At 31.5% G+C, this 22,239-nt stretch overlaps 1 protein-coding gene and 1 long non-coding RNA gene across 5 annotated transcripts; one reads left to right on the top strand and one right to left on the bottom strand.

The window, feature by feature from the left end:
• The first annotated feature begins 673 nt into the window (after window positions 1-673).
• On the top strand, window positions 674-22,089 carry LOC116774263 (multidrug resistance protein homolog 49-like). Of its 2 annotated transcripts, none has more exons than XM_061524965.1 (24): window positions 674-890; window positions 10,265-10,444; window positions 11,447-11,492; window positions 11,754-11,947; window positions 12,256-12,400; window positions 12,911-13,011; window positions 13,838-14,009; window positions 14,135-14,259; window positions 14,331-14,520; window positions 15,056-15,277; window positions 15,356-15,597; window positions 15,821-15,908; window positions 16,126-16,334; window positions 16,752-16,924; window positions 17,146-17,405; window positions 17,482-17,633; window positions 17,921-18,035; window positions 18,228-18,477; window positions 19,170-19,365; window positions 19,629-19,791; window positions 19,978-20,172; window positions 20,255-20,464; window positions 20,671-20,817; window positions 21,315-22,089. In XM_061524965.1, exons 2-24 carry the CDS (start codon window positions 10,281-10,283, stop codon window positions 21,549-21,551), a joined length of 3,996 nt encoding a protein of 1,331 aa, XP_061380949.1. In that variant the 5' UTR covers window positions 674-890; window positions 10,265-10,280; the 3' UTR covers window positions 21,552-22,089. The 2 variants fall into 2 exon arrangements, with proteins under 2 accessions (XP_061380949.1, XP_061380948.1); XM_061524964.1 differs by having other exon boundaries at window positions 17,125-17,405.
• Window positions 2,477-9,682, bottom strand: LOC116774266 (uncharacterized). 3 transcript variants are annotated; one of them, XR_009753215.1, is made up of 5 exons: window positions 9,397-9,682; window positions 4,435-4,622; window positions 4,024-4,134; window positions 3,210-3,307; window positions 2,477-2,634 (listed from the first exon to the last, which is right to left on the bottom strand). It is a non-coding gene; the product is annotated as an uncharacterized LOC116774266 (long non-coding RNA). The 3 variants fall into 3 exon arrangements; XR_009753216.1 differs by lacking the exon at window positions 4,435-4,622 and having other exon boundaries at window positions 9,397-9,679; XR_009753214.1 differs by lacking the exons at window positions 4,024-4,134; window positions 4,435-4,622 and having other exon boundaries at window positions 9,397-9,676.
• Window positions 22,090-22,239: the final 150 nt, after the last annotated feature.

Here is a 22,239-nt window from a genome sequence, read left to right as displayed (position 1 = left end):
AGGCTTTACAATAAATTATAGATAATTTATGAATGTAAAGAAATGTTTGTTTTGTATCTGAAAATAATTTATAATTTTAAACATGATTAGATTGATATATCAACAATCGTGAATAGTTTTGAGCTTTAAAATTCACTTAACAACATGAGACAAAAATGTTTTTTGCATTGACAATTAAAAAAAAGTGCTTTTGTATTGAAAATTTATGTAAATTTCAGATATTTTTTAGTTCTTTGTTGTGAAATAGTTTAAAGCATGTTGCAATATTTATTTTTAATGTCTAAAAGAAGCAAGGCATGGCCCTTCTCTCAAAGATATCTGCAACGTAAGGGGACTACGGATTGTTTTCTTTGTAGAAGTTGGTTTATTGAAGATTTATCATTAAATTTTTATGTGATATTAAACAATATTAATCATAAAGTAAACACAACACAGACTTTTTCATATTAAAATACCGATGAACATTTTTTTTTCTTGCAAAACGATTTTATTTTTGTCATTTAGCGACCTTTTTAAAGCCATTTCATCGCAGCTATTCTCAATTATTCAAACATTTCCTGTTATATTATAACAGTATGGTTAACACCTGCATATTTCCAGTAATAGAACCATTGCAATATAATAAATATTAGGTCCGTACAACAGTGTTATAGCTGGACTACATAAGTAACCCTTCTGCCAAAACCTACCCAGTACGCTGCCAACATTTACGTGGGGCTGACGTATCCCTCCGCTACACTGTCTCCCCAGTTTTCCCGCGTTTTTAACATTTTCGTCTACAAAACGTCCTGTTAATTCTAGTGTCCATATGAAGGAAGCAACCTCTTATATTCTCTGTGAACCAACAAACAGTCGGTGTTTTAAGGATAATAATTTTTACAGAATACTAGGTAAGCTTAAATAATTATAAATATCATTAAAATTTTATGTATTTTTATCAATCAATCATTCATCTGGATCACCAAATAAGTCGGGATTCGACCGGTTTACTTGTGACTGTGTAGAGCCTATGTAGATATTTGGCTACGTTCCAAAATGCCTAACGTTTTTCCGTTTTTTATGTTGAAAATATAATACGGCCGTAGAAAGCCTTCGTATATAAAGTATGTCTATTGTCCTATATATTATACATACATAGAGAATAACAAATTTATAACTAGACGCTATTTATTATTATTTCGGCATAGCTCATTTAAATGTAACGTTTTTTTTCTTTTTTAAATCCATTCATTGGTTTGAAAAAGAAAAAAAAGCGTTTCATTCATTTAAATCTATTCATTTTAAATCAATGGATTTGATTTAAAATTTAAAGGTATAATAAATTAGTGTTATGTAACTTAATTGAATCGACTCGAAAGTGGTTCCTCCGTTTAGGGTGGTAGATAGTAAAAATTGTAGGTGTTTGTAAATTACAGCCAGATCTTAGTCGTAGTTTATCAACGATTCTTGGTATATAGGCTAGACTTAAGAATGGAACATTCTCACAAAACAGTCCCTAACATCTAAGCTGCGCGTTTCTTAGAATATAATGAAAAAATTGAAGCTAAAATTATGAAATCATCCAAGATTATCCTATAAATATAACACAGTTCAAAGTTCACCCAACTATTTAAAGAACCTTTCGACTTGTTCACATTCTTAGATGAATTTTAATGAGATCATATCTTAAGTATTAATGGGGAAAATATTATGTACGCATAGATATTACGCATGTAATCTACTCTGAAAACTTTTCTTGGTTAGGATTTCTTATTAATTTTTTTCTGCATTAGTATTGAAATGGGAATCTGTTAGAAGGAGGTCAGATTCTTGTAACCTACTTTACTTTATTATTCAACTCTAAGATATTATTAACGTCAGCAGAAAATGAAAAGGTTTCAAATTGTATCCATCGCTATAATATTTCCGTTCTGAGGTAAACGGAGAATTCTTTACTGGTAAGGAAGAATACTTTGAACCTTAGTCTGCGACGTCAAACTACACACGTAACGTTTCCCGTTTCTCACTTAATAACCTAAGTTAATACTGTGCACGAAGATTTAAAAACAAAAACGTTTAGCGCTCCTTATGTACCGTGACAATGCCAACTTGGACTAAGCATACGGATCTATTAAAATTATTTAGTTTAAAGTCGTATTTGATTTAATCTTCCATTACTACTTGTTGTTACATATCTTTTCATACAGATTAAATAAGAATAATTATTCCTATTGTTCAACATTGAGATATCTGTGCAACTGACAAGATTTCTGTTTATTCAAACACGTATAATTCTATGTCTTTCACGGAATTTCCTCAGCAACAGCCCGAGTTTTCTTGATACATTTTTTTTACATTTTCAAGTTTTATTTATAAAATTTTTGATGTGAACATTATGTTACGAGAATAATAGATAAATATTATACGAAAGAAAAAATATGTTTGTAATCTTATTTTTAATCAATCGATTAGAAATGTTATTTTTGGAATAATAAGATTTATATAGGAAAAAAACCGTTTAATGTAAACATTAGTTTGACGCAATAAATTTTATACGGCTATAAAAACTTAATAACTGTTAGTAGGTTAAAGCACTTCGTCTTGCATGGCTAAGGAGCAACGGTGGCGCCACAGCGGCGTCAGCGCGTCTCGTTACTAAGGAATAAGGATTGCGTTTGAATAAACCCATAACTTAATCGTTAATTCGACAGTCAATAATCATAATATAATAAATATAAAAACATAATAAAATACACATGTAAACATCGATTTATTTAATTGTTTAAGCCATCACGAACAGTTTAAATAATGACATTACAATGACAGATCTCATACATTAACGGACCACCTTTTTACGTCCGTTAAAAAGCAAAAATAGTATGATTATTTGTTTTTATTAATTAAATCAATATGATTTTTTATTTTTTGTTCTATATGGTGCTTAGCGTGATTTACCATATACGTATTTATTGATCAATTATCTATTATAAGGAGTGTTTTTAAATACACCGAGTACGTTTCCACTATAAATATTTATTTTATATTCTAACTGAAGTGCTTTCGAACATTGCTTATCGGTCAGAGGGATTTGTTTTCAATGGTACCAATTTTGATTTATCATCGTTAGTCATTATATTTTCTGTTTATCTACATTTCTTTAATAATACTATATATTCAACATATAGAACATGGCTTATTACATTGAAAAAGTAGTAAGTAATTTCTATTACCTATCTATCTATATTTCTCGTCGTTCTTCAATTATGGAGCCTAAAAATGAAGCTAATCATCATCATCATCACATCTCGTCTGCCCGTGATCACGGTTGCTGAAAAGTAACCGAAACTTCGGGATTATGTAGTTTTAACAAAAAAATAATAAAGCTCTCGTAGTATATTCGAAAAATATTAGTTTCATTTAAATGAAGCTAAACAAGGTTATTAAATCCAGTTTCATCCGGTTTTATCTTGTTTTTGTTACATTAAACCTGTATCTATGATCTATTTTATTTGGCAGCGACTAAGGGCTAGACGAAAAATGTCGTCGTGGTGATTAATAAACATGTCAAGAGAGCCTTCTTAGTTTAAGATAAATCACGTCGATTTAAATTAATTTTCACATTAATATAGATAAGCAACGATCGCTGTTTTGTATGGGAGTACCATTAAATGCTCGATTAAGCAATTTGATTTCAAAATGCAATATTCTAGCTCAAAATCCCGAAAGAATAAGAAAAATAATCGTCATAAAAGAATTATGTTTTTGACATTTATATATATCTAGTTTTTCTTAATATTTTATTTATTTCACTTATCACTGCATTGGAAGTGTATTTAAATATCATTCTGATTATTTTTTAAGCGTTCGTGACCAACACTGAAAAATCTTACAAGAAACAAGTGAAAAAATATTTATATCTTAAAATATGTTATCAATCAAATTGCGAGTAATAAAAATCTCACTAATAGCTAACAACAAAAGGCTTATATTAGAATTCTTTTATAAGAAGTTACAGTTGAATTATGTTATTAAAATTACACTTACCTTTTACATAACACATAACTATTTTTACTTTGTTTGACAACGCGTGCTTTCCTTGTAAGTTATGTTAAGTGAAAAGCTTGTTAGGTACCCAGATTCTTTACTTATTTCTTCCTTAAAACCGAACGAAATATCGAAGTCAGTTTTCCATTATTTATGACCTAATATTTTAATATCTTTAGCTCTAAAAATATCTACTGTATTTTTTATTGTAGCACTACTACTGGTAACTTTTCAATGAGCAGTTACTAATTAATTAACTAGCGCAAATAATTTCTTCGCCAATTTATCGATTGGTAAATTTCTGATATAATTATGACGTATATATATTTTTAAAATACGCAATTCGTTTTAAATGATGTACAATTTAAGAATAACACGAATCTGATGTCAGACTAACTTCATCTAACTTACGTTTGACCTAGAATGTTATTAGTCTACGGAACGAGATTTTCTTAATTAGCCTCATGAATGCCAGACGGCAGATGTTTTATTTCTGTTAACAGAACCGATTTGGAACAATTGCCAAGTACATACAACTTGTTATAAAACATAGTGACAAGCCAAGTGCATCTGCCAGTGCTCTTATTATAGCTAGAGATCTGAAATAGTCTTTGTATCAATATCATTGTTGATCACGCTTACAAGTAACATGACCGTAACGTATTACAGTCAGGTGGACAGTTGTGTAATATCCGTTGACGTAAAGGTTACGTAAAACGTAAAAAAACCGTAGTGACGTCACGGGTTTTTCACGGAACGTTCTGTGGGATTATGAAGCTAGGAAGTAAAAATTATGCATTGTTTTACATCGGTTATTTGCTATTTTAAATTGTTCGGACATAATGAATCTATATTCTAAATTACTTTATAGAGTTAAATGATTAATAAATATTGTCTTGATGGAAATTTAATATTTAGTAAAAAGTTATGAGCAAGGTTAGAATTTCTCTATAATGTCGTAATGTAACATAGAGTAGGGCTTTAAATATATTGAGTTTTCGATACAAAATACACGTTTTGTAAGACTCTGGGGAGTTACTGTTAAGTTTAGTGATGAGATGAAGTCAGTATCTTTGTTTATTTGTCAGTAGTTTTATCTGAAATGAATAATAATATTTAATATATATATATATATATATATATATATATATATATATATAGATAGGGTGATGATTATTAAACACAGTAAAATATTTGTCAAATAAAAAAATACTTTATGTACTTTAAAATCAATTATATTGTAGATACATATAACATACAATTTATTTTTCAATTCACGCTTAGAAAAAGTTAGTACTATCCGACTTATTAATTTTAATAAGATAAATTTAACTATATTTTTTCTTTTTATTATCTTCTTGACTGAAATTTTCATAATGGTATTTGAATACCTCAATTTGGTTATTTTTTTTTTATATATCAAAAGGTTTTGTGATCTGTTGGCTCAAAAGATGACTTTCTTACATCGCCAATTTGGTTACTCGTATAATTTAGTAAAAATGAAGTTTTTTATTCAATTCACTTAATAAATTCTGTTTTAATATGATTAAATGAAAAATTTCTAAAGAATCTGCTGCAATCCAAGTCAAAACAGGTATCAGATTCATATTTTTTACTTGAACTTGAAGTTTAATGTGAGTTTCTAAGCTTATATGGATGAAGAAATCTTGACTTTAGTGAAGTTGTTACAAAAATTTAATACTGCCATTTAAAAAAAAATGTCTTAAACTTTTGTACACTAAACTAGGCGATAGCTGTTCATAATAAATACATAACATATTATATATATCAGACATCGCCTCTTCCGCGCTCAAGGATTCGCCCTTCATGACCATTCGTCATAAGGTCCAAAGAGTCAATGAAAATATTTTTTTTTTGACAGCACTACCATGAAACAAAAAACAAATTCTACCCTTGTAGAAGATAAAGAAAAAATATACTACATTATACAACAAAATAAGCGAATACAAAGAATAAGTTACAAAATAAATAAACAAAAAAAAATTTTTTTCGTTCTTGCATTAAATGTTCTATTGAGAAACATACAAGCTGTCTCTAAGACAATAACTGTCACGCCATTGTTAGAAATATTTTATTATTTGCATTTAACAACAACTGAAGCATACAAAAAAATACACCAAACGTATATAACACTATGTTGTAAGTAATTTTTATTAAGAAAAGCCCTTTCTTACAAGCTTTATCATTACTCAAATAACCAAATTCCTAATTATTCCGCAGATCAGAAAAAAAATTAAAATTCCAACTCTACTTTTACGGAAAATAATGCGTGGTTATATAGACATCGATAAATAAGTCTCAAACATTATATCCAAAGGCAGAAATATTAAATAATAATGAAAAAACAATTAATAATATTTGAATACATATTTACTAAGAAAAAAATGGTCACAAGCAATCAAAAAAAAGATAAATCCTATTGAAGAACGGTAATATTTTTAATTTTGTTAACAGACTGTTTCATGTCTAGCTTCTACTTAATATTCAGTAGTTGAACACACTCCTCTTCTAAGAATAGAAAGAGAATTTGTAGTCTACATGGCATAAACCACCCCATAAAGCTATTACGTCATTACCAAAATTAATATCAAAAAATGCAAATATGATCTGATAGATACAACTCTTTTTTTTAGGTATTAGTTAAATAATTTTCTGCTTTAATATTTAGGAAACATACAGAAAAAAAATATAAAACAGACTGATTTTCAATATTGTATGTATATGTAGTAAACACAAGTGAAAATATTTAAATTCAAAACATTTTTATCTCGTTTAAAAGAGCCTCTATTTACATTAGTACAACAGTTTTTCAAGTCATAAGAACGTAGAGCAAAAAACTTTCAAAGCTATTAACTAAGTAAAGTTGTCATTTATTTGCTGACATAGCACTGCTATCAATAAACGAGGATTATGTTAATGAACAGAGATACTACAGAAGAAAAATTTAAAATAACAAACAAAAGTATGAAACTACTATATATATTTAATTTAATCAAATTACAAATTTAATACAACAAAAAAGTGCAATAGCTTTAAGTGTAGGACCTTCACACACGCACATAAAATATAAACTCACACACGCAAACACGTTCTTTACAGACTACGTTACTGCCCAATTAAGTGTAATAAGACAATAACACAAAATCGTAATAAGTTACAGACATCTGATATTTAACGTAAGGCTTTAACTTTAATTTTACTATTCATCTATCCATTTAAATTATATTTTTTCATATAATTACTGGCTATTAATATAGAGATATTTAATTTATTTCAACCACAATAATTATAAGAGTATATTTTATATTTTGCTGGCTATGTATTGTATGGCCATCACGACTTGCGACGCTTCGTCGCAATGCAGTACCGCGGAAGTTGCTACAGCAATCGATCGAAATTAATCCCTAATTCGAACATCATAAGTCTTATTTTACACTAACCTTAATTTAAGTTCACATAAAATAGTTGTACAATGTACATATATATCAATATAATTTAACTGTTAATATTTTGTATCTTTATTAACTTATTATTGTTATTATTTCCTTATATTTTATTGCTCTACTAGTATTATCAGTAGGGCTATATGCAAAAAATACTATTTTGTTACAGTAAAATGAACTCAAACAAAAATAGTAGAAAACTTATTTTCCTATGAAAAGCTCCACGGAGAGTTCAGACCTTGAATAAAAAATGTATATTCCTAAATATAGGCTTCAACTAATTCTCAATTAAAATACAAATGTATACAAATAGCTTATTGTAAGCGTCGGAAGTGTTTAAGCTAACAAAGCTACAGCATTTATAGCTGAAAGTTTTCTGGAATGGTTATGTTACTGTAAACGTGCTGGAGGTATTGCTATTATTAAAAAGGTTCTAATATATTTATGAAAAAATAAATTAATTATAATGTTATATATTTTTGTTTATCTGTAAGCAAATATACTTAATTAGTTTTCAATTTAAGTCAGAAACTGATAAGAAAAATTGTTATAGTATTCACAAAGTGTAAAAAAAAGACAAATATACATTACATATAAATATCAAATTTAATAATATAAACAAAAAAAGTACATTTGATGAAATTTCAATTTAAATTATTATATTAATCCTTTGAACTGTTTGTCTAAAATAAAGTGAAGATTATATTTATGAATGAAAAATAATGATCGTAAGTTTTTGAACGCAAGTAATATGTCAATTAATATAGAAATGAAATTTGTTTCCTATTTTTGTTATTCTAATAAATATAAAGTTAATATTTACAAATCAATATTTTTTTTTAAACATGAATAGAAATAACTAAATAATATAACGTCTTCAAAGAAGATAGTATGAAAATAATTTCCTGAATGTATCTATCAAAAATTTTAAATCAAAAATAATTTTATCAAAACGTATACATTGAAAGGGGCGATGGAGTAATGAACATTCTGGTAACGAAAGGTTCATAACGGTAATTCCATAGTCCATATAAAGTATAGCTGTAAATATGTTATAGTCCATAATCAAATAATGTTATAGTCCATATAAAATATATGCAAAACATAGTACTATTTTAAATTAGTAATACTTTGAAGTATTGTGTAATGTGTTAGTAGAATTTTCTCTCATATCATTTCTAAGCCGAAATAGTCTTAACTGAAGATTTTTATAAAGTGAGATTATTCTCAGTCTGAATTATTAGTTATTAACATTAGATTTTTTTGATATAATTTTCGTATTTCCTCATACGAGCGTTTTCAAATTCAAATAGAAATATCGTGAAAACTTAACCACTTTACATATGTATATATTATTTTATTGTGTTTCATACTTTTTCCCTTAATTTGTAAATCATGCTATCAACACTACTCTCCGTAAGTGGGTAGGTGTATTCTGAGCAAATAAATTTTCGGAGTATCGAGTAATTTTGAGATGCGTAGTTGAATATAAAAAAATATATAAATCAATATGGAATTGGTAGAATTTTATGATCACTTTCAAAATGACGTGACGCTGGTGAATTTTGTTCGTAGCCTTTCTGAACCAAACATAATACGATTCCGATTCGTTTGATTTGAATGATTTATTTACTAAAACTTTCTCCTTCATTAGAAATGAAATTAATAAATTTTACTCAGTAGATTTCCTTTTTTATTTGTAATAATACAGAAGGATGACGAACGAACGCTTTTTATAATGAGATCTTAGACTTTCGCGAGTATTCGTTTAAATTTAACTAATATTTTTCGGATTACTACGCGTATTTTATTATTTTAAAAACTACACACTTCCGGCGTTTCAGTTAAAAGTATTTATAAACTAGAAATCTGATTTCATTGAGAAAAAAAATCAAATTGTAATACATACCATTCATAAAACTCTTCTCCGGACGAGTCAGGCTACGATTATTTGATATGAAAATTTAATTACCTTAAATCAATTCTGACTGTCATAAGCAGGCTTTAAAATTATACTTTCGTTGATACTAATAATTAATAATTTATAATTAGTGAATTCACATAGTTATCATATTTATTTAAATTTTGTGTAATATATTTTCGCAATTTTTAAATTGTAATAAATTAAATCACAAGGACATTATAATGAATTTAATCAAAAAATCTTTTTAACTTAATCAAGTAGGCTTGTTTGTAGGAACAGATAATTTTAAACTGTACTATAACAAAAAATATACTCGTTGACATGAAGCAGTTAGTATAGTGAAATTGTTGTACACGAAAGATAAAATGCAGCTAAACGAGACGGCATAATAAGCACAATTTAGTGTATAAAGGCACAATTTTATAATACATTCTTATTATAAATTTGAACTGTATTATACAAAATATCCAAGCTTTTCTATGTTAACTTAGCACCATTTCCATATTATGTGAAAACATACGTTTGTATAATTATTTAACTAAAGCTGAATAGCCAACCAAGGGCTTGAAAAACGAATGCCTTATAAAAACCTTTACAATAAAATGTGTAAATACCTTTATAATAATATGTGTAAATACCTTTATAATAAAATGTGTGTATCGACGAGTAAATGCGAATTGGTTCACGCGACTGCACAGTATAATTACGAACGACTGGGAAATACGGGCTGAAAGTTAATATGATCAATAATTTTGAAGCTTTTATAAGTCTCAACGTTAACAAAGATTTCGTAAATTTAATATAATTAATTTTAAATTGTAATATATGTTATACATTTATATATTATTTTCAGAGAGGTTAACCCGAGAATGAAACGAAATGAGTCGGTGAAGAGCGTCCAAAGATTTTCGCGGCAAAGTCGCAGCGAGCAGCGACCGGCGCTAGCGCTTAGCTTTCGCCAGAATTCGCTTACAATCAGCTCGCTAGCTCAGCAAGCTGCTTTTATAGCTGAAAAAGCTTATAAGGAAGAAGAGTGAGTGTTTTTATTATACCTAATGGAAATGTTTGTAAATATCGCTAATCCAGTAGACCAATCTGTTTAAAAAATATTGAACTGTTAGCAAAACATTATTCTTGTATAATATATTTTGTTGACATAGATTGTTTGTTTAAGAAAATCTTATTTTTTAAATAACATTCAAAAGAGCTCTGAAGAATTGGATTAAATAGTTTTTGTAAAAGTTTCATAAAAAGTGAAATTAACAAAATCCTCGCATGTTCTTTTAGTTTGGTTAACTTTAATGTAAAACTTAAATAATATTTTTTTTGTGAGAAAATTATAAATATGCTATTTGTTCAGCTGCACAAGGATCTTAGTAACGTATTGGATATGACAACAAAACGGTATGAGCACAAGATTCCGCTTTCCATTTCGACATCAACACGACAATCCATTATATGTAGAGATTTTTGTTTACTAGCTGTTGCCCGCGGCTCCGCCCGCGTGTTGGTTGCTTTTCGCATAACCATGTATATATCAAATTTAAAATTGACCATAACTTCTTTTTCCCTTAACCGATTTTGACAAAACAAAGTTTTGACAATGCTCCTTATTATATGTAATCCAACTTTGACAAACCGCGTTCAAATCCATTGAGTACTTTTGAAGTCATAACGTACCAGACAGACAGACAGACAAAAATTCCAAAAATTATTTTTTTGGTTTCTATGACTCTTCTTGAATTGCCTGCTATCAGTTTTTTGGAAAAATATTTAATGTACATTAGATTTCTACTGTTTAACTGTTTGCAGATTTTTTTTAATAGAATAATGAAAGTAAAATTCAGTTACCAAACTTATTTCTCGCTGACGTTGATGACAATGAACTAGAATTTTTTAATTTTGTATACTTCCAATCCAAAGAACCCTTACTTATTTATTTGTTCGTTGGCATTCTAGAAAAACAGATTAAGATTGTATAGATAGTTCTTTTTGTTATAAATATTTTCTTTACCTCTCACTAATTCTCTTCCAGGTCGGATCCAAATCGCCAGACTGAAGCCGTTTCATATTTCAAGCTAGTAAGTATTTATCTATGAAACCTTGATGTACATAAAAAATGAAATGCAGTTGAATAAAAAATATATACACATTTAACGATAAGAATATTTGATTATTTCTTTAGGTTCATGACATATAATAAATTTTTGTGTGTAATTTACTCATGATACTAACTAATAATACCAACCGATATTCGATCAATATGGTTCTAATTAATCTGATATACAACCTATATTTAAAGCGCATTTATTTATATGATTTTTTTTTTATTTCAAACCCAGTTCAGATTCGCTCAGCGATGGGAGTTCGTGATGTTGTTCGCTGGTATTATATTCGCGTGTCTCAACGGACTATTCGTTCCCGTGGGTGTGATCATCTACGGAGAGTTCACATCCCTCCTCATAGATCGCACCGTCATGAACGGGACCTCTACTCCTACGCTTACCATCAATTGGTTCGGCGGTGGTAGGATTCTGTGAGTATTCCCTAGTTTAGTATTTTTACTAGTTTTATTAGTACCCGTTAAGCTCTGGCTTTGGCTAGGGTTGGGATTGGGGCTGGGGTTAAAGCTTTGTACGTCCTTTAAAATATTCTTCATCTCTTCTTCCATAGCCGCAAATTTCCTCAAATCATATAGGCCCATGATACGATGGCATACTCATATATATGGTATGCCACGACGTCATCGTTGATACTATTTCAATGTCTTTTTATACACAATAATATATAAAAAAAAAACTAATTTAAATTAATTTAGAAATATATTATTTTAATATTATCCAGCACAAACGCCAGTCCAGAAGAAAATCGTCGTGCTTTGATAGAAGACTCCCAAGCTTTTGGTATAGGATGCACCGTGTTCTCTGTGCTTCAGTTTCTGTGCGGTGTCATCAGCGTAGATCTATTTAATTATGCCGCCTTAAGACAAGTAAGTATACATTTATTCCTATATAATTAACCATTAATTTATATATTTTTTTTTATGAAAACTTACATGCACAAATATATATTTAGTACTGGAATATATAAATGTTCGTATAAATATGTTAGTGACGTAAACCGAAATTGTGCTAATACAAAAATTAAATTTTAATTAAGAAATCATTTAATGGAAATTCGTAGACACAAAATTAAGGTAATGTGGAATGAGGGCTTAGTTTGTAATGCTACTGAGACGAAATATTCTACAGGACACAGGTTCATGTTGATTAGTTTTTCATTATATATTTTCTATTTAAATATTAGCTAAATGTTTATTGCTTTATAATATTAAGATAAATCAAGTTTTTCACATCTTAAGTTCAAATATTTTATTAAATAATTTCTTTTCTATGAATATTTACATTTTTTATTAAGTAACTAAGAAGTGAGTTTAGTAATATCGATATTTAAGATATGAAATAGACATATTTAGTACAAGTTTTTATTAATTCAACAGATTGAGAGGGTTAAGGAAAGATTTTTACAATCTGTCCTCCGTCAAGACATAACTTGGTATGATCTTAACACGTCGATGAATTTTGCTACTAAAGTATCTGAGTAAGTATTTAGCAAATAAAATTTCTTTTTAGATATAAATAATATAATAATAAGACTAATAAATTCTTCTGAGTGTTCGAGTATTTAATTGTTATAAAAAAGAGTAGTATTAGGTGGCAGGGAAGTGTAGAAAAGCAGTAGGCTAAATACGAAAATTATTAAAAAATTCAATAAATTTGGCAGATTGGAAAACATCTTTTCACTCATTTGCATATATATTGTTAGTACTAAGTCGTCATACCTCAGTAAAATAAAATCAATTTTAGATTGCAACAAACATTAACTTCTGATAAAATTTAATACCTACCCTCTTTTTTTAAAGCTTCATATAGCTAGCTATGTTTGTCATATTTAGGATTAGGTACATTTTATAATCTGTTAATGCATAAAGATGTGTTAAAAGGTAAATTTCATGTTACAACTAATAGTAACACTTTTGTCAACCAAAAAGTTTTTCTTTTTTTTCCTTCATCAAGCCAAAGGCTCTGAAAACTAGCACAAAATAATATATACATATATATCAAAACAGATAGAGCTTGCATATAATTTCATACTTATGCTATAATATGTGTTATTACAAAATAATCTTAATATTTTCGGATTACTGCGCGTTATTTTATTGTCTGACCATGACAGACATTCTCATCTCGTCTGCCCGTGGTCACGGTTGCTGCAAAGTAACCGAAACGCCGGGAGTATCTAGTTTTTTACAAAATTAAAGCACGAGTAGTATATCCGAATAATATTAGTTTCATTTAAATGAATTCTCGCGAAAGTCTCAGATCTCATTAAAATGATATGATGATAAGTAAATAATTTGTCGCAGTGACGTTGAAAAGTACCGCGAAGGTATCGGTGAGAAAGTACCTATGCTAATATACCTCGTGATGTCCTTTGTGACGGCTGTACTTATATCCCTGGCCTACGGCTGGGAATTGACCCTTGTGATATTGTCATGTGCTCCTGTTATCATTGCTACCACGGCTGTTGTTGCTAAGGTAATACTCACTAGTATTATTGACTAATATTGTGACAAAATAAGAAACCGTTGTCTCCAACATACCATAAATTTCTATCTATGTATCTCTCTTTCTCCTAAACATGTAGAGTTTAAAATTTTTAGGTTCAATCATCGCTCACTACACAAGAACTGAAAGCGTATAGCATAGCTGGAGTTATCGCGGAAGAAGTCTTGGCGTCTATCCGGACAGTGGTTGCGTTTGGAGGAGAGGAAAAAGAGATTGAGAGGTGAATTCTTTTGTCCTATTCACTTAGAATCATTATATAATTACACTAAAATAATTGGTATACTTTTACAGATACCAGGAACGTTTAGCTCCGGCTAAGAAAACAGGAGTAAAGAAAGGAATATATTCTGGTATCGGCAGCGGCGTGATGTGGTTTATTATTTACGCTACATATGCACTCTCCTTCTGGTACGGGGTCGGTTTGATCCTAGACAGCCGGCATCTGCCCACTCCAGTTTATACACCAGCGGTTCTTATGATTGTAAGCATACATTTAAATATCCTAAAGATTGAAATCTTTTACTATGTGAAGTTTTATTTTAAACCATTTCTCAATAAGGGTCCGTTTAGTAGTATCATATTTAATGTTTAAAATCATTTGAATCAATCTATAATTTTAATAATCTGCCCGTAGGATTTTTTCTGGTGGGCTGAGACTACAGCCATGATGTTTGGTTTAGAGTTTAACTGGATTATTTTGATTAACTTTAATGTAAAAGTTGAATTGCCAAAATATAACGCTTATATCTTTATGAGACAAAATTCCAACAAGAATGTTTAGATCAAGATGAGAATCTAGGACATCTTACAGTAGATATGTTATACGAGTGTCTTATTCAGGTTACATAGTGTTTTGTACTTGCAAGTTCCAATGTCCAGTGAGGGGACGCGAACAATAAATTAAGCTCACGAACTTGAGCCTTGTACATTTATTGTTTTTCGTTTCGTTTTTTGCGCAGACAGAGTCGCGGGTAACAGCTAGTATAATGTAAATTGATATGAAGGATTTCTTTTAGGTATTCTTTAGTATCCTCCAAGGTGCACAAAACGTTGGTCTGACTGCACCCCATCTTGAAGCCATAGCAAATGCAAGAGCATCAGCGGGGGCGATATTCTCTGTTCTTGATAGAAAACCAGCCATAGACAGCCTTTCAACTGAAGGAACAACTCCTGTCCTAGACGGAGATTTAGAACTAAAAGATGTTTACTTCAGATATCCAGCTAGGAAAGACGTTCAGGTATTCTGCTCACATAAATAACAAAAATACTATTAAAGACCTAATAAATTATATTTAGGTATATAACTATTTTCCAAGGTACTAGACGGTCTTAGTCTCAAAATAAATCGCAATGAGACTGTTGCGTTAGTGGGCGCGAGTGGTAGCGGTAAGTCGACGGTATTACAACTATTGCAAAGGATGTACGACCCGGATGTTGGCTCAGTTACCGCTTCTGGTCACGATCTACGTGATATTAACGTCAGGCACTTTAGGAACCATATCGCTGTCGTGGGACAAGAACCGGTCCTGTTTGCGGGAAGTATTAAAGAAAATATAAGGTTGGTATGACTTTGTTAAAAATCCTGATGATGTCATGAGAACTGTATTGATATAACAAGATATAATTTATATTAGGCTTTTAAGTATATTTTAGCTTACTTAGCTATCGGGCCTTCACTACATTTGATGGATATAGCATTCTACATAGAAGGATTTAAAACTGATTCAAGCGGTATTACGCCTCCAGTTACAATACGTTTTAATTTTTTGTTATCTTTGTAGGATGAGTAATCCGACTTGTACCGACGAAGAGATTATAATGGCATCTAAACAAGCTTACTGTCACAGTTTCATTAAACACTTGCCAAATGTAAGTAACATTATCATCGTGTCCTTTTTGATTGACGTAAAATTATCTATTAGGACATATGTAGAAATGAAAATGATACAGCTATCGATTGTTTAGGAGAAATCACTTATTATCGATGACAGCTTTTGTTTTCCCTTCCCTGAAATTCGGTTTTGGTTTTTTATTTGTTTTTTAACCAGTGCGTTATGAATAATATTGTAATGTACAATTGATTCAGGGCTACGACACAATGATCGGTGAGCGCGGTGCTCAATTATCTGGGGGTCAAAAACAACGAATAGCCATCGCTAGAGCTTTAGTTCGAAAGCCCAAAATACTTATTTTAGATGAGGCTACATCAGCGTTGGACTCTCAGAGCGAGGCCAAGGTACAGCGAGCTTTGGACGCAGCGGCTCATGGACGAACCACGATCATGGTCAGCCACAGGTATATCGTTAAGGTTAAAGGAACTAAATACTATTAGTTCCCAGAGTAAATATAATAATAGTTAAAACTTTAGTACTGGTTGGTAAGGTAAAAACCCTTAATAAATAATAAACCTAATGGCTACCTGGGAAAATCGCTCCCAAACCACATGTGACAGGTTAACGCTTCAAACGAGTACATTTAATGGTCATATTTAAATTTATATTTTTAATATTCTAACGATTTCAGACTAGTAATTGACTAAATGCTTTGGTTGAAATAAGTAAATGTAATCAATGAAATCGTGATGTTTATAGAATTTTATATCCTTACATAATACATATATATATTCAGTAACTAGATCGCGTATGAAATGGTATTTAAATGATGTGAAGTCTGTATATTAATAATGTATTTTTTTTATATTTTATTTTTTAGATTAGCCACAGTATTAAATGCAAACCGAATCGTATTCATTGAGAAAGGCGAAGTTTTAGAAGAAGGAACTCATGAAGAACTTTTGAGTCTAAGAGGTCGCTACTACCAGCTGGTGCTGGAAAATGAACCCAGCATAGCACCGAGTTCAGCGGATACGGACACTCCTGGAAAACGTAAGCTTATTCTCAGTTGTCATTTAATAATAGTTATACCATTTTTTAATATATTTATGCTAAACGAGTATTCCTTATCGATTTACCAGTCTTTGTGTTTATTTGTAAATATTCAATAAACAGGACTTTTGGGACAGACAAGGTACAATGACACAACATGCTAAGGTAGAACTAACTTGTCAAATTATTTAAATTCACAGCTAATAATCAAACTGTCACAGATACTAAATTTCGAAGATCGAAATTGACCAAAATGGTATCTCTCGATTCTATGAAGAGTGATTCAATAGACGAAGACTCGGCTTCAGAAGACAGCGTTGTAATAGAAGAGAAGGAAGAAAGAGAATTTGAACCGACCACGTGGCAAATTCTCAAATTATGTAAACCAGAAAAATATCTCATGTGTATTGGAATCTTTGCAGCCTTTGCCGTCGGATCATCTTTTCCGTGCTTCGCTATACTGTTTGGTGAGACCTATGGTGTAAGTGCAATGTTTTATTAAATCAATTTAATTTTTATATCAGAATACCTTCTGAAAATGTCCTTCATATTCACAGCTCTTGGAAAGCAAGAATGAAGATTACGTTCGTCAAGGTACTAACTATATAGCAATCTTCTTTCTGATGGTAGGAATTTACACTGGGATTGGCATCTTCTTTCAAATATTTATTTTCAACTTGACCGGAGTCCGCCTCACTGCTCGGTTAAGGTAAGACAATTTTGTTTTCACTAAAAGATTACTAAAAGTCAAAGTCTAATACATATATGTGAATCAATGATCAATAATGGTCTTTTTGCCTTAGCGGAATATGGAATTGTTTTTGAACTTACCGATAATATCTGCATTATGACATGCAATTTCAAAATTTCCAGGACTGTTTGCTTCTATGGACTCTTCTAAGCAACAACAACTCTTTAAACTAATTGAAATAATTGTTTCTTATATTTTATATTGTCAACTGTGGTCACTAGTCTCACGATCGTTCGTTGTGTCAGAGTGGCAGCTTTCCGTGCGATGCTCCGTCAGGAGATTGGCTGGTTTGACGACGCGGTGAACGGCGTCGGCGCTCTGTGTGCCCGACTGGCGGCGGACGCGGCCGCCGTGCAGGGAGTGAGGAACCCATACATTACTACAGTCACATCAAATCGTACCAAATAAATAACTAAACAGATAAATTACTTTATTTTAAAAGTTATATATCTCAAATGCAGAACGATCCTATCATATACATGTTGTGAGATTCATATTGTATAAGAATTTGGTCGGAAATATATCACAACTTAAATTAACATGAAATTCTAGGCAACAGGCACGAGAATAGGTGCTTTAATGCAAGCATCAGCTACGATCCTCATAGGCATTCTAGTGTCGATGTATTACACGTGGAAAATGACCCTCGTGTCCCTGGTGTCTGTGCCCATGGTCATTATAGCGGTGGTGCTTGAAGGACGGGTGCTGGCAGAAGGTATCGCGGCCATCAGAGAGGCCTCCAACAAAGCTACGACGATCGCCACCGAGGCCATCACTAACATAAGGACGGTGTGTGCTTTCTGTAAGTTTTATTGTGAATGATAATAAGTAATTAAACGTAATCATATAACAAGCACAAATAGTTTATATACATATATATATAAACTATTTGAATCACAAAAAATTTGTACATTTTTTGAGTCATTTTTTTTTTTCTAGCCATGTAAACATTTATTATATTTAAGTTATTTTACAACAACTGTCACCAAATATACATAAAAAGCATAAACGCGCCATAAACTACGCCTTAAATTTAAAATGTAAATTTAGAAAAATATAAGTGAATAAACTAAGAATATCCTTAGAGTTAGTGATCAAAGGTTAAACAAAAAGCGGAAAAAAAACTTAATCTCTTCTTTTTCAATAAAATATTCAAAGCATTTCTGCTCCAAAAGCAATTGCAAATAATTTCAAAGTAATTATTGTGATAACAGCAGTAGGCCGACAGGTGCAGGCGAGGAAAGAGCCTAAGAAAACTAATATCTACTATTTATACATTATAAATGATTATAGATTTTGTTGAAAACACATGAAAACATTATAATTTCTATGTAGCTAAATCCTTTGGCGGAATTTCCTCATATTTATAATATAAGTAGGATAGTATTGAGGTAAGCAATCATTACAATCCCCTGGACTAAAAACGTAAGATTGATCTGAAATACATTTACCCGTGCCTGGTCAATGGACATGTAATGGCATGTAGTGTGTCAGGCGGCGAGGAGGGGACGTTGTCGCGGTACAAAGACGCTGGGGGTGCAGCTCGAGTCGCAGCTCGCTCCAGCTTGAGGTGGCGGGGAGCTGTGTTCGCTTTCGGACAAACCGCGCCTGTAGCGGGCTACGCGCTCGCTCTGTGGTACGGCGGAGTGTTGGTGGCTAATGGAGAAGTTCCTTATAAAGATGTCATTAAGTGAGTTAACGTTTTGATGATTCTAAAGAAACTAATTGACGATAGATTATTTTGACATTATCTTTGGCAACGTTGCTCGTTGTGCTGTTTTAATGTATTATATCAAATTTCGATTGTTAGGGAGTTAATAATGTTTAAAGATTGGATATATCTTAGAATGTCTGTAGGAATGTATGGAACGACATTAGAAAAGTAACACAGAGTTACGTGTGATTTTTGGAAGCTAAGAAGCTAGACGACATTTATTATAATTCACTGTTCAGGGTGTCTGAAGCTTTGATATTTGGAGCGTGGATGATGGGTCAAGCGCTGGCTTTCGCACCCAATTTCGGAGCTGCAGTACTGGCGGCGGGGCGAGTCATGACATTACTTGCAAGACAACCGCTCGTCGCTGATACTCACGCGCCCTCCGTTCCTGAAGCTTACGTAAATACCCTTAATAAAAAACGAAAACAGCTATAAGTAAAGTTAAAAATTAAAAACAGCGTACTCTGAACACACCAGTATTTACGTATTATTACATGATAAATGTTTTGAAATCAAATAAAACTAATTTCATTTAAATATTTTCTTATAGACATATCCTTACAATCCTAAAATTCAACTCCTCAGGTAGCTGAAGGTAAAATCCAATACAAAAACATAAAATTCCGATATCCGACTCGGCGTGAGGTCCAGGTTCTTCGCGGATTGTCCCTCTCAGTGTCCATGGGCCGCCGGGTAGCACTCGTGGGCCCCAGCGGTTGTGGGAAGTCCACGCTCATACAGCTACTGCAGAGACTATACGATCCCGACGACGGAAATGTGGTATGTTATAGGTCTCGTTCGATTTTCCTCAATAATTTCGCAAAGCCCGGCTCATAAGCAAATGCCATTAAATTATTTGTAGTACTTAGACGACCACAGCATAGTAGGCGACATGCGTCTCTCAACTCTCCGCCGTAACCTCAGTATAGTGTCGCAAGAGCCAGTGCTGTTCGACCGGACGATCGCCGAGAACATCGCCTATGGAGACAACACCAGAAACGTCTCAATTGAAGACATAGTCGCTGCCGCGAAAGCCGCTAACGTACATTCGTTTATTGCCGCTTTACCTAATGTAAGTTTACATTTAACAAAAATGGCTATGACAAGTAACAGTTAAACTTAGTTGTGAGACTGAAACCAAATAACAAATCTAAAAGAATAACAAGATGCAATAATTAATTAAAAGTATAAAGTTATATAAATTATAATGCGAATATCATTTAATGCCTATGTTTTAGTTATTTGTAAATGTTTTCTTTATTTCTCTCATATAATAAGGGTTACGAGACACGGATCGGCGCTCGTGCGTCACAACTGTCCGGTGGCCAGAAGCAGCGTATTGCAATAGCGAGAGCACTCGTTCGTGACCCGCGCGTGTTACTTCTGGATGAGGCGACCTCCGCCCTCGACACACACAGCGAGAGGGTAATACACACACATAAATATTTAACACACACAGACGCAAAGTTAAACACAAGCACTGATATATTGAATCTGTTTTACTTTATAAACGAGCGGGTGGTTAATTTGGTAGTAAGAGATTTCGTCACATCAACGAAAATTAAAGAAACATGTTTTAAATGCTTGGCAAACTCTTACGTATTTACACAAACGCAATCGTTTAGTTGAAGTCCTGCGCGGGAGGGTTCATAACAATTAAAAATAGCAATAATATCTGCAAGAGATTGATGGCAGCTGGGATCTTCTGCTATTTTATTTATTTACTTTAAATGAAATACACGAATCATGTTTCTTAAAATCTCTTTTAAGTCTCTTTGCAATAAAATCGGTTTAAAGGTTTGTTTGATTTTTATTTAAAAAAAAAACGTATTTATTAACTATCTTCAACAAAATGGCGTCTGCCATCTATGATTGGGCTCAGCCTTATGATTAATAAATAAATATCTTAACCTTGATTTAAGGTTGTCCAAGAAGCTTTGGACCGTGCAAGTGAAGGCAGAACATGCCTCATAATAGCCCATCGACTAGCCACGATACAAAACGCTGACGTCATTTGCGTCATAGACCAAGGAGTCGTCGCTGAAATGGGGACCCATAGAGAACTCATAGCATTGAAGAAGATCTACGCGCGACTGTACGAGTTGCAGTGCGGGTTCATAGAGGAAAGTGAAGAAAACTTGCCCGAAGAACCCGAGTAAAACATTTACTTGTCTATGGTATAAGTCACTGTGTACAGATAAAAAAATGTATCCGTTGGGACGTGAAGTATTAGCCGACATAATAAGATTAATCAAGAAATCTAGTCATCGAGAGAACATGAGGGAATTATGTTACATTTAAATATTATATGGACATATATACGTACATTTATTTTTAATTATTGTCCAAGTAATGTACATTTTATTATAAAAAATATAATCTGCTTCATAGTAATATTTTTTTATATAGTTCATACCTTTAATACCATGACTTATATTAGTCGAAATCGTGAAAGTGCCAGGCTTTTTATAAATATTCTTATAACATAGTTCCTTTAGCCAACCACATTACAAGAGACAATACCTCACATTCACTTGTAATGTATATATTTAGGAACATTGCAATGCTTTTAACAATAACAAATTCAACTTCTAATTTTCTAAGAAATTATTTTTTTTATAAAGGTTTTATTTTGTATTTTAAAAAAAACTAAAACTCAAGAGAAATCCAATTAATAAAATGTCCACATAGAAACTATAGATTGATTTTATTTCAACGAGTCTTTTACAAAATATATTATTCTATATAAAATTATAAATGAATTGCAATTATCTCGAAGTGCCTCCATTGATTCTCGTGTCTTGTAATGCCTTAATGATAATTTTAGTGCAATTCGTTATTAAGTCG

This window comes from Danaus plexippus, chromosome 26 (genome assembly GCF_018135715.1).
Source record: "Danaus plexippus chromosome 26, MEX_DaPlex, whole genome shotgun sequence".
In the NCBI taxonomy this organism is placed as follows: domain Eukaryota; kingdom Metazoa; phylum Arthropoda; class Insecta; order Lepidoptera; family Nymphalidae; genus Danaus; species Danaus plexippus.
This window is presented reverse-complemented; position numbering and strand designations above follow the sequence as displayed.